Source organism: Malania oleifera, chromosome 10 (genome assembly GCF_029873635.1).
Source record: "Malania oleifera isolate guangnan ecotype guangnan chromosome 10, ASM2987363v1, whole genome shotgun sequence".
Classification (NCBI taxonomy): Eukaryota; Viridiplantae; Streptophyta; class Magnoliopsida; order Santalales; family Ximeniaceae; genus Malania; species Malania oleifera.
In genome coordinates this window covers 21762935-21775708 of record NC_080426.1, presented here as the reverse complement: position 1 = coordinate 21775708, position 12774 = coordinate 21762935, and the positions used below count along the sequence as shown (strand labels likewise).

General features: G+C 37.8%; 1 protein-coding gene across 6 annotated transcripts; it reads left to right on the top strand.

Annotated features, from left to right (window-relative positions):
• Nucleotides 1–781: 781 nt before the first annotated feature.
• Nucleotides 782–12029, top strand: LOC131165263 (eukaryotic peptide chain release factor subunit 1-3). Of its 6 annotated transcripts, none has more exons than XR_009139524.1 (5): nt 782–962; nt 2135–2216; nt 6437–7859; nt 11554–11616; nt 11707–12029. XR_009139524.1 is itself a non-coding variant. In XM_058122896.1 (3 exons), the coding sequence occupies exon 3, from the start codon at nt 6478–6480 to the stop codon at nt 7789–7791; it is 1314 nt and encodes a 437-aa protein (XP_057978879.1). In that variant the 5' UTR covers nt 782–962; nt 2135–2216; nt 6437–6477; the 3' UTR covers nt 7792–8111. The 6 variants fall into 6 exon arrangements, 3 of the variants coding, with proteins under 3 accessions (XP_057978879.1, XP_057978880.1, XP_057978878.1); XR_009139526.1 differs by having other exon boundaries at nt 888–962; nt 2138–2216; XR_009139525.1 differs by lacking the exon at nt 2135–2216.
• Nucleotides 12030–12774: the final 745 nt, after the last annotated feature.

Genomic DNA, 12774 nt, shown 5'->3' with positions numbered 1-12774 from the left:
CACACTATTGAAATATGATCAAGATAATCACACTCATGCCCCTACGGTATGGCGCGGTGGAAAGACATCAGCAAGTAAAAAGGAGCATGGTGGGGTTCAATTCCAAGTAGATATACTTATGAAGTCAGCGGTACCTGTGGATGGTGAAAGTTTGCTCTGTGAGCCAGCGGGGACTGTGAATGATGAGAGTTCTTTGTGAGCTAGCAGGAACTGTGGATAGTAATGAAGATGTGTCCGAGAGTCGGGTTGACCGAACGTTCAACTGATGCCCAAAAGTCGTATCCACATCCGGACTTTATTTTGATCAGCGAGACCTGAAAGCGGAGGACGCTGATCCGTAGGTTTGGTGTCACACCAAGGGGTCCGAAGAGTTCGTTAGTGATTGAAGTTCCTATGTAATCCAAAAAAAAAAAAGATAATCACACTCATGATTTCAACAGCTATCTCTATTTGGCCTTATGAATGATAATTACTATTACAAATGTTCAAACTTAACTAGGTCAAATATTGTAGGATTGATAGTTTTTAGAATTTCCCATCACAACGGCTGGCCCAAACTTCCCCCAAACGGGCCAAACCCCATCATCGCCAGCCCAAAATGGCCCAATTTCTCTCCACGTGTTGCAATAGTTTGTGCCCTAATTAGCCCAGCTCAGCTTAGCCCAATATGTCAAACCCATATAATTGATTTAGGCTCCCACCTAGGCCGGCCCATCTCGGGCACGCAGCCCGATCCGAAATGCTTTGTGTTTTGACAGCAAGGGAGTCCCAGAGAAATATCGAGTAGAGTTTGGACAGCGCACGTCTCTGGATTGGTACCGCAAACGTGTCGAGCGCCCATTGGCAGTGTGGTCTGCTATATATGGCTTTTCTTCGCCCATTGAAATCTCATAATATCTCCTCCTACTTCGCCAGTATCTCTCTCGAGCGAAGCTGCGTCTTTAAACCCTAGCGCTCGCCAGGTATGCTGCACGAATCTTCGATCTCACTTTGGTTCTTCGTTATCGTGTCGTTCTTTGCGTTTTCCTTCGATTTTCACTCTTTTTGTTGCGTGTTTGTTTGGAATATCGAGATTTGATAAGGTTTACACGAGATAATATGATATTGATTTAGTTTTTGTGGCGATCAGATTGTAAAGGTTTTTTCTCTTGTGCGGGACCATTTTGGATGTTCTGATGTTGAATAGCGCCATTTGTACCTTTATTTTCCAGATTTTATCGACTCACGATGTGAGAATTATAGGGTTAGCGATCGATTTATTGGCACTTTTTTTTTTTTTTATTAAAAATACGAAACCATAGGAGGAAACCAAAAAAATTTAAATAAGCAAATATGGGAATCATTTAACTTCTGACGGCAGAGGAAAATGTTTTTCTTTGGCAGCATCTTATGTTTATATTGTTTTGTTATTTGAAAGTGAAAAGGTTGGTTTTATTGAGTAGCGTTGATGGGAGGTTTTTTGCAATTGTACGAGGCAGAATTTCTTTCTTTCTCTTCACTGAATCTAGACTACAATGAAATTCTGAGTCTAGCTTTGATATAATTTGACCTCTGTTGCATGTTTTAAACACACACACCCACACAGAAAGATTAATTATATTTACTCATGCATTTATTTAAACACACCTGCCTTCAATAATTTGCATTAATATGACCCAATATTACCTCTTTTTCTAATTGTTTTAGGAAGCAGCCCTGACAGGAAAATTTTAAGTTCTAACTATGAAATGAAAGGAATTTGTTGTGTTCCAGATCATTGTGGATCAGTATTGAAAGTAATTCTTGTAAGGAAGTACGTTGGTGGGATTTGTAATGATCATCCTGTGTTTTGACGCATATCTGCCTATTTATGTGTTGCTTTTTTTTGTATAGTTGATATTTTTTCCTTTTTCTTTCCTTTTTATGTTTTTTAGTTAAGGGGGAGGGGTGGTTCTTATTTCTTATTGATGCTTCATTTTTAAACTCATTTTCTTATTGCTTCCCCTTCAGTTGTATGCATTCTACATGTGTGTCTCATTTGATTTTGTTATGTCATCTAATTCATTGCCTTGTTATTCGTATATTGCTTTATTATTGGCTAAGTGGCATAAACTCTACAAAGAGAGGTTTTTTTTTCTTTTTTTGTCGTTTGTAGCAGAAGAAATTTATTAGGGAAGAAGAAGAGTATGAACTAAACAAGGACGACAAGTCCTCCTAGCTACAGAGAAGAAGAGGAGGTAAAAAAAAAAATTCCCACTTGAAATTTTATAACCCCTTTTGCCTTTTCTTTGTCTTGGCCTTGCTTAATCTAACCTCAAAAACCTCCCCTGGAGCAGTCAAGTTTAAGCCAACGTTTCTTAAAGACATTGAGCTTCTACTTTATGCTCATTAACCTCTATCATCAGCTGGCTGGAGTCAGTAAAATGCCATCATCCTTAAATGCAAGTTCTTTGTATATCCTATCCTCACAGATTTGAATTTTAAATTTACTCATTTTCATTGAAGATGGGAACTCCTTCCAGGTGCACTGTTGAGTTCTGACGCATGAGAAGCATTTTCCAAAGTAGATTTTGGATCCTTGCTATGCTGAGCGTGAATATCATCCAACAATAATCCACCATAATACGCAAAACATTACCAAATTTGCTCGCCAATGTTATTGACAATTTGCACCACTTCCTTACTGTTCTGCTCTCCAAAAGCACTCTTAGAGCCAGGATGACTTTCATAAATGAAAAACCGCCACCAATACTCCTTTTAAGCATCTTCTTGGCAGGTAACTCTGGATGTTGGATTTGCTGTTAAGAATCTTAAGCATCTCAATCTTTGAATGAATTGCTCTTAAAAATCAATTAACCTCTTTCTTAGAACTAATAGATTGAGATCCTCCACCAGCCTCTCTGCCCACCCAGGTATAGACACATTATTTTTCAATCTGTACTTTTTTTGGTTAAGAATATGATAAGAAAGATGAAGCATTATTAAGCAAGAAAAAATGTGCAGAAAAGGACCATCTGTATTGACACTAGATTTTATAAGCACGGCCTCCAAATTCCTTTCTTCTGATCACCAAGTAAATACCTGTCAGAGGAGCCTGCTGCAAAACCTATCTGAGAACCATCTCCTTGCTGACACAGGGACAAAGACATCTGATTGTGAAAAATCTAATGAACCGAAGACAGACAACCAGCCTTAGCTTCTTGTTCCACTCATTTTCTGATTGTTACATCTGGTCGGATCTGGTTGCTACACCTGATAGCCTTTGCTGGCCTTGAAGGATCTGCGTTGAAGAGTGCTGCTCTGAAGGTCTATGCATTTACGGTGCAGATTGAGTCCCAGGATCAGGCCCCTTGATGGGTAATTGAAGGTCCTTATGATTGTCTGTGACTATGTTCAGCCACTCAAAATATTAGTTGATCTTGGCCCAACACCTAGATGCTGGAAGAGATTGGGATTTCTCATAGTGCTGCTACTGTTTTCAGTGCTTAAATTTTGAGTGTGACCATTAAAATGACCTGTCCCACATTTTAAAAATGCATCGTGCAAAAGAATCAATCCAAATCCAACATGTATTCAGAACACCTGGCCTGTTCCAACTTATCATCAATACACTGCTTGACAAAGAAGCCCTAGCTACAGCCTATCAGATGCTGTTGCAATTGCTGCCACACAGCATTTCCTCGACCGAACCTGCATCACTAAGTACTGTTCTTCCCATCAGTTTCGTCGACCCCCTTCACTGCATTGTTCTCTGACAATGTGCTAGGCTCCAAATCCAACCAACTCAACTCTTTATCCCCACTATCATCTTCTGAACTTCTGAAAATTGTCTCCATTTGTCCCTACTTGGAACCTCAGGAAACATAGGTTGAAACTCCTCTTTCATTCAATCTGTGTTCTACATCCAAAAACTTAAGACCTATTTGGTATCATTGCTGTTTTCTGTTTTTTGTTTCTATTTCTCCACAATGAAGAAATAGATTATAAAAACATGTTTGTTTTTGTTGTCAGTTTTCTGTTTTTGTTGCCGGTTTTCAGCTGTTCAGCCTGTTTGCCAAAAAACTGAAAATCAAATTTTATGATTTTTAGTTGTTTTGACAACATGTTGCCATAAACTTTAATATTCAAAAATAGTTTTATTTATTAAACTATTCATTTTGGACACTTTTAAAATAAGATCAAAATTTAATGATCATATGAATTTTAATATAATTAAAATAAAAATATACATAAATTTCAAAAAGTAATAATAAAGTCAATGACAAAATACTTTCACTATTTTTTAATTGTTATGTCCAATAAAATTTTTATTGTAAAGTGAAATTTGAAAGTAGAACAATTAAGTAAAATAATTATAATAAATTTTATTTTTATTATAGTAATGTGTATTATTTGTAGTTTTATTATTTTAATTATATTTTGTAATATTATTTGATTTAAAGATGAAACTGAGCATTTTTTAATTAAGTTTTTAATTTGTATTAGTTTTATAAATGTTAACCAAATAGGTTGTTGGTTTTGAGTTTTGAGTTTTTGTTTTTGGTTTTCGTTTCTCTCATTTTTAACAGTGATACCTAATGGCCCCTTAGTGTGTGGGTCTCGCAGCCACTATTGGTATCTCCCAAAGCTGCTTGTCTGATCGAAGTGCTTCAAGCTAGCAAAAACTGAACCCAAATACTTCATATCCATCTTGCCACTGTCAATGGAACTTGAATTCAATGATTCTGCCTTGGATTCTTTCATAGATCCACAAATCCCCCTATCCATGCTTTCTTGGCAGTTGATTTGGATGGTTTGCCAGATATATTTCCATGATATTATTTTGATATCAAAAACATTGAATTTTGTGTGCGCGCGCGCGCGTGTTGCCATTTTCAATAAAAATCCTGCATTTGGCCCATGATGAACAGTGTCTAACAAACAAAAACTGTATTTTTGAAAAAATATATAGTTCTCAACTGGCACTGTTATTTTCAGTTTTATTGATTTCAGGTGCTGCTTTTCTCTATCTCCACTTACCTGTTTTCCACTTTCAGCATCTTAAATATTTTGAAAGATGAACAAATTTCTTCCTGTTCTTGGGAATATCTATTTTGAAAATAGATCAGAAGTAATGCATCTGATGTTAGTGCCCTTCCCTTCCATCTCCTCAATTGGTCTTAGCTTAAATAACCTTTACCCTGTTTGGCTTTCATGTTTTGAAAGGTTACTCTTATATTTCTTGAGGGATTATCTCATTAATTTAAAGAGCTATGGCATCTCGAATGACAAGCTGCCCAGAACTGGGGATAGGTTGAGAGATACCTAAGCTTATCGGCAACAAGGATGATGATGAAGAATGCTGATGAAGACTCTTGATGTTTTGCTTCCTGTATCATTGGTAAAGCCATGTTCCAATCTTCGAATTTGAGCTCACCTTGAGGGAGCAGGGAAAACTCCCTCTACCCACTTCTGCTGCTCTGGTGCCCCCTCTCATACTCTTTATTGACAGTCTCTTCTTTCCTCCTTGCCTTAGCATTTTTCTTAAGCTCTGCTTGGGTGCCCTTTTTTTCCATTTTGAATATTTGGGAGGGCAAGTGTGAGCACCGTTGGGCAGTCCCCCCTCCCCCATCTCACCCCCCCCCCCCCCAGGGGCTTGGGCGGCCCCCCAACGCACTTTTTTGGATTTTGGGGTAGGGCAGGGGACCTGGATTGAAAATTGAGACTTGATGGTCGGTCAGCATGGGTAAACCCATTCTTAGATAATTGTATGTATAGACCTGGCTTGCCCCATGCTTAGGTCTAGTCAACAGTACTGCCATTAAGGATTTGGGTTGCAGCCTGGTGGAGAGGCTACTGTTTGACTCATCTTAAGAAGTTTTTTGTGTGCGCACTTACTGTTTGCCTATAAAAAAGCAGCTCAATAGTGAGAATGATGGGCAAGGAAAATTCTGATTTGCTTGGAAGCTGAATAGTTGTAAAATTTTGATACTTATTTGATGTGACATGCCTGAATACAAACTTATGTGCAAGCTGATCTTGTTTTGCCCATATGTCTAAATTGTGAAAATTGATTGGCATGTAGACATGTCTTTCATCTGTATTTTCATATATGGTTATTTTGGATATGCACTGTACCTAGGTAGGAAATGTAAAATAATGGAGCTGTTTTCTCCTGTTTGGTGCTAAAGTAATTCTCTTGTCTATGTTGCAAATTTGCAACCAAATAAAATCCATATTTTTTCCCAAATAGTTTGTAAATTGTTAATGACCATATGAAACAGAAACACTATTTCTTTGTGGGGTGTTCGAGGTATTATCAAGGTAAGCAAATTTGCAAAAGGATGATATTAGGTTGCTTGCGCTATGTTTATAACTTTATGATTTTATTGTATTTTTCTAAAAATAAGTCAGAAAGTTCTTTATTTGTTTATTTTAATATATTCATGTTTTTTATGTCCATATGCTATTTTATCAGGTTTGGTTGTTACTCTCAGTAGTTAATCATCACCTCTTGCAATGGCTGACGCTCCTGAAGCCGATAAGAACATTGAGATATGGAAAATGAAGAAGTTGATAAAGGCTCTGGAATCTGCAAGAGGCAATGGAACCAGTATGATATCTCTTATCATGCCCCCACGCGATCAAATATCTCGGGTTACTAAGATGCTGGGGGATGAATATGGAACTGCTTCAAACATTAAAAGCAGGGTGAACCGTCAGTCGGTGTTGGGTGCAATTACATCTGCTCAGCAGAGGCTTAAGCTTTACAGCAAGGTTCCTCCAAATGGATTGGTGCTTTATACTGGAACAATTGTTACTGAGGATGGGAAGGAAAAGAAGGTCACTTTTGATTTTGCGCCTTTTAAGCCAATAAATGCATCTCTATACCTTTGTGACAACAAGTTCCATACAGAAGCTTTGAGTGAACTCCTAGAATCTGATGACAAGTTTGGTTTTATTGTCATGGATGGAAATGGGACTCTCTTTGGCACATTAAGTGGCAACACCCGTGAGGTGCTTCATAAATTTACAGTTGACCTTCCAAAGAAACATGGAAGAGGAGGACAGTCAGCTCTTCGATTTGCTCGTCTTCGGATGGAGAAGCGACACAATTATGTGAGAAAAACAGCAGAACTCGCCACTCAGTTCTTCATAAATCCTGCTACCAGCCAGCCCAATGTTTCTGGTTTGATACTTGCTGGGTCAGCCGACTTCAAAACTGAGCTTAGCCAATCTGATATGTTTGATCCTCGCCTACAAGCCAAGATACTAAATGTGGTCGATGTTTCTTATGGAGGGGAGAATGGTTTCAATCAGGCGATTGAGCTTTCTTCAGAGATTCTATCTAATGTGAAGTTCATACAAGAGAAACGTTTGATAGGGAAGTTCTTTGAGGAGATTAGCCAAGATACAGGGAAGTATGTGTTTGGTGTAGATGACACAATGAAGGCTCTGGAAATGGGTGCCATTGAGACACTTATTTTGTGGGAAAATCTGGACATAAATCGATACACGCTGAAAAACAGCACAACAGATGAAATTGTTATAAAACACTTGAACAAGGAGCAAGAGGCTGACCAGAGCAACTTCCGTGATGCTGCCACTTCTGCTGAATTGGAGGTTCAGGACAAAATGTCATTACTAGAGTGGTTTGCCAATGAGTACAAGAGGTTTGGTTGCTCACTTGAGTTTGTCACTAACAAATCTCAAGAAGGATCACAATTCTGTAGGGGATTTGGTGGCATTGGGGGAATCCTCCGTTACCAGCTTGATATTAGGTCTTTTGATGAGTTTTCGGATGACGGTGAAATTTATGAAGACTCTGAATGACAATCAATGAGTTGTTTTCTAGCGCTCTTGCAAGACAACGGACTGAAAAGTTTGCATATTGGTGCAAGGTGCGTAGCTCTCTATTGATTGGAATATGAAATTGATATATTTATATTTACGTTCATGATTTGTTGGCATTTGAAAAAAAGATCATAGATGGCTTGTCTTCTATTGTCTGAAAGGCTTGCTTGGTGCTTAATGGCCTTCTGTGTTGGAGGCATTTCACCTGCTATCACATCCCTGAAATGCTGCTTCCTGTAGGTCTTCCGTGGAATATTGATTCTTCTATTTGAAATAAAAACATACAAATTTGTTTTTAATGTGTACAACCAAGTCACCTGGTGCACACTCATGCTCTATGGGGAGCTAACCTAAGGTTAGCCTATTGTTTAAAGGCCCATTCTCAGTAGAAAAACAATTTCATTTTGGAAGGCATGATCATGGATGACAGAGAGAGGAGTGCAAAATATTTGCTTTGCATGTTTTGAGGAACATAGTTTTTTATAGTAAGCCCTTGTATTTTTTGCACTTATAAATGGATAGAATTTTCCTCTAGTACTCCCAAGGCTAAAAATTTCTTTTCGGATATTTTTTTCAAATCGGCCTTTTATAATGAAAAATCCAAATGCTGGATACTTTTTTAGCCATTCCAATATTTCCTATTGTAGTAATATTTGGAAGTTCAAAAAATCCAAAATCCAGACAGGTACCTCACCAGCTCTTGACATCCATCACCATTTTCCGAGTCTAGGGAACATAAGTTTGTCTTAATTTGGTTGTATCAATAGATAATGTATACAAGGTATCAAAGTTGTTTATGAATGAGAGAACATTATGGCACCTATTGATAGAAGTCATAAAATTGTGACAGATTCTGGCTTTAGGTTGTGCTATTACATGAGGTATCAAAATTGAGCAATGTTATGACATTTAGTTGGGTGATTTCTACCAAATTTATGCTAATTTATGTGGGAAGGATGATCCAATCATAATGGTTCTATGTCAGCTGGGCCTTGCATTGAGATGCAATTGAGTGACTATCGATGTTTATGATGGTTTGATTGTCTTCTACATAAAACAGGCCTTATATGTACAGTTTTGGCAATTTACCAGTCATATTTCACAGAATTAGTGACTGCAGAAGTGATTATTGTTTATTGGTGTTTTAACAGAAGAAAGTTAAGATTCTGTAGAATATTGCCCTATCTTCTTCAACTTGATTAGCCTTAGTAGGTGTGGAGAAAGAATCGAGAGTGAGGGAGTTGATAAATCTACAACTTGTGTTGGTGAAGTTCCCTCTCAGAATGCTGGAACAAGATTTAGAAGCTCAATCTCTCTTTTATTGGTTTTTTTAAGACTTGCACTCTAGTAGCTTACATGCCACAGAATTCTGCTGAGTTTGGGATGTCAATATGCATAAGTTGCATGACAAGAAAGCATAAAATTAAAGTCATTGCTAGTCTTTCTTATGGTATGCTTCACAAAACTTCTCTTTTCAAAGGTAATGAAAATCTGCAGTCACTTCATTTGAACAGACATTAACTGTAGATCTGGAATTGAGCCAGGATACCAAGAAATCCATAACTATAGAACATAATCCACATTTTGAGTTGTTTTGTTTATTCGAACCTTGTAGTCAGATCAGTGTGAGCAATTTGGTCATCTCTATTTTACCCTGTGGCAACTCCATCCACATGGAGCTTGTGCCCAACTCTTGGGGTGTCATTCCAGCCTCTTTTGGGAATGGCTAACCATCCAAATATTTTATTTTTTTAGCTAAATGAAGTATAATAAAGGATTTGCTTAAAATATGAAACATTCACTGGCATCTGTATTTATTGATCTTAGTACTATGCCCTACCACACAGTGACAAAGGTTTGCCAAAATATTACGAAGTTTGCTCCCCCTAGGGATAATATTATAAATCCTGTGCTGAACAAAAGTCCAAAGATTTCAATCTTCCTTAGTCTTCAACAATGCCTTTGAAAAGAATTGACCAAAAATGATTCCTACATGTAGCATCTCTTGGCTTGCTTAACATGCTCAAGTGCTGTGGGCTGCCACTAGAAATTTGTCTCTCATTTCTGCTATTTTCATTGAAACTCTAGTTGCTTTAAGCTTGTTAACAATCACATTCGTTAGTTTTATAGCAGAGGGCAAAAAAATGATTTCCCATTATGATTCTTCAGCACATCTCCTGGCTGCCTTTCTTTATTTGAATTTAGCCTGTATTTTAGCTGCCAATGCCCCTACAGGTGAAGGTCCCATTTATATTCTGCACAAAAAAGGTACCCATGGTAACATTTCTTTGTGCTTTATAAACCTGGGGACAAGTAAAGCCTGTGTCCTTGCTGAATATTGTTATAACCCTATGTTGATGGAATATTTAAACTCTACTTGTGCCAATTTTTGCAACTGTCCAGAAACAGAGTTGCAAAATATCCTGTTTTTTCTTTTGGCTGCAATCTGTACGTTTTGAAGCTGCATGAGCATTTTTTTTCCCTAGAAGAAATAAGGTCTTTTTACCAAGTGTGGCCCTGTTCGCTCTACCTTTGGAGGATCTGCAAATTCCTCCTGCTTATTCTAAAACTTTGCAAGGCTTGCCTCATATTACCCAGAAATGAGAGTTAGCACTCGATCTTGTAAATACTACCAAATGCAATTCAATTGTTCGCCCAATTAGGGAATTTTCAAGTTCAACCATTGAATCCTTGGAATCTTATGATTGCACACTTCTGCAATCTGCTAATCCCAGCAGATTCTACAGATTGATTCTGATTTTGATCTTGTTAGTAGTACAGGTTTTTGTCCACAATCTTGCCAACAGACGTTAAATTTGATTCTGATTTTTGTCCACAATCTTGCTCAGTAGTGGGTTTTCTCAAACGGTTTCTAGGATCAGAAGGAACAGCTATGATGGCAACCACATGTTTCATTCTGTTCAATTTTATCTTTGATTGCTTTTTATGGCATTGCCTTTGGAGTTTAGCGCATGCTGTAAAGAACAGCTCTATGGATTTCATTGGAAATGTTGGTGCTTCTTCAGGCTTCTTTGGTGACTGTTAATCAATGGATGAAATGCTGAGAAGATGGATTAGATACAAATGCAGGTGTTGCCTTGTGGAATATAGACTCAACCATCCCATCACCTGTACCATTTTAACTTGGGACTTGGGAGTAAAGGGAACATACTGGGCGAGACCAATCTTTTGGTGGAGGATTGCTGCCCTGCTCTTTGATTGATATGCAATGAGTCTAGCTGCAGATCCTTATCTCAAATGTTTTCTTTTAAGATAGTGATATAATGTAATTTCATTGGCCAATTTAGCTTTCCTAATTTTGCCGTTTTCTTTAGATCTTTGGATAAAGTGAATGACTGATTTGGTTGCTGTCCAAAGACTGTTCCAGGCTTCCTGCACTCACAAAAAGCCCACTCTCTGGCCCTTGCACAATTATAGAACCATAAAAGAGGATGGCATGTTATGCATTCCACATATAGTGCCAGCAATAGTGTTATCTGCTATATGATGCTATGACCATTGCCTGTGGAGGCTGATTTGTTGCATCTTTCATCCCTTTGTTTGCTCCTGCTGCTTAGATGTGAATGAAAGCTTGTGAAGCCTGATTGAAGCCTAGCTTTGTAAATATATATTCTATGTTCTCTTCATTGTGTATTTGCTTGTATTTTGTTTGTTTCTTGCAAATTGACTGGATTTTATTTGGAAAATACTTCTGACAGTCTCATTTGTTGGATTTGACAGAGCGATCGTGGGTCAGATGCATCATGTGTTCTGTGGGAATATATCTTCTGTTAATGCTTTATTGTATGTGGCTTATGCTTGCTTCCTGCCAGAATTGATTGGATTTAATTTTCATCCAATACTTTGCTAACTTCTCATCTGTTTAATGAACAGATCAATCCGTGTTCTGGTGCATCATGTGGGTATATTTGGAGGCCTTCTATGGAGGGAGGATGAGACCTGAGCCTTCAATCAAGGAATTTCATGATGTAGAACACTGCATAGGGCTGCCTTGGGGTTTTGGTTATTTAAAACTTTAGGTATTTACCTCTCCTGGTTTTCATTCCAACCTAAATGAAGGTGCAAGGAGAAATCTTGTGGAACTATTTGGAATCAGACCCAAAAATTATTTTGTATGCTCTGTAACATGTTTGTCGGATGGATGCTTAGAACTTGTATGATGCCGTATTAATGTCTTCATATGTGCTTTGCCTAAATGTTAATTCGTCTCTCTTTTGATGTCCTTTGCAAGGCATGAACGTGGGACGTCCCCACATCTCACCTGATCCTCTGGTGGTAACAGGGAAGTAAACTACATCATAGGTTGTCTGACTGGCTGGGCAGAAAAATCTCCTAAAATTTTATTCTGGTTTTTATTTTTTTCCCTGTGCTTTTGATGAAAAATTTGTCAATGCTAAGTTAAAAGCTTGAGGCACCCTTTTTGATGATGAATTTGTCAAATGCTGTTGGCAGAAGATATGGCATCGTAACTTCTCCTTCCCAACAAATAATGACCATCCTCTAGGGTGCAACGAACATGATCAGAAATGTTCTGTATTCATGTAGTCTTGAAATATTTTTAATATTACGAGTAGAATTCAAAGATGCGAATTTGCTTTTTAAAGTAATCAACGATCAATTTGGAATGCCCTCCTGTTATATAAATCCTTCGTCTTTTGCCTTGATGAAACCTTTTTCCCTTCTCCATAGCATGTCTTCCTCCTTGTTTATATCAAAATTGTTAGTTCTTCTAATCTCATCGTGTCAAAATTGTTAGTTTATGTAATCTCATCATGTCTCCCTTTGTCGAGAACTTTACTTTCCAAAGCTCCTCCCTAGTTTTTCGTCATGCCACCTTAGTTTTGATTTCGGTAGGACTCCTTGTGATTTTTTGAAGAAGCTGCCATAACAAATTATTTACATTAATACAATCCTTTCTCTATGTTTGGATAGGTCTTAGAT

What these genes read in the sequence shown, in the direction of transcription:
- LOC131165263 (XM_058122896.1), top strand. Translation starts at nt 6,478, where the DNA reads ATGGCTGACGCTCCTGAAGCCGATAAGAACATTGAGATATGGAAAATG.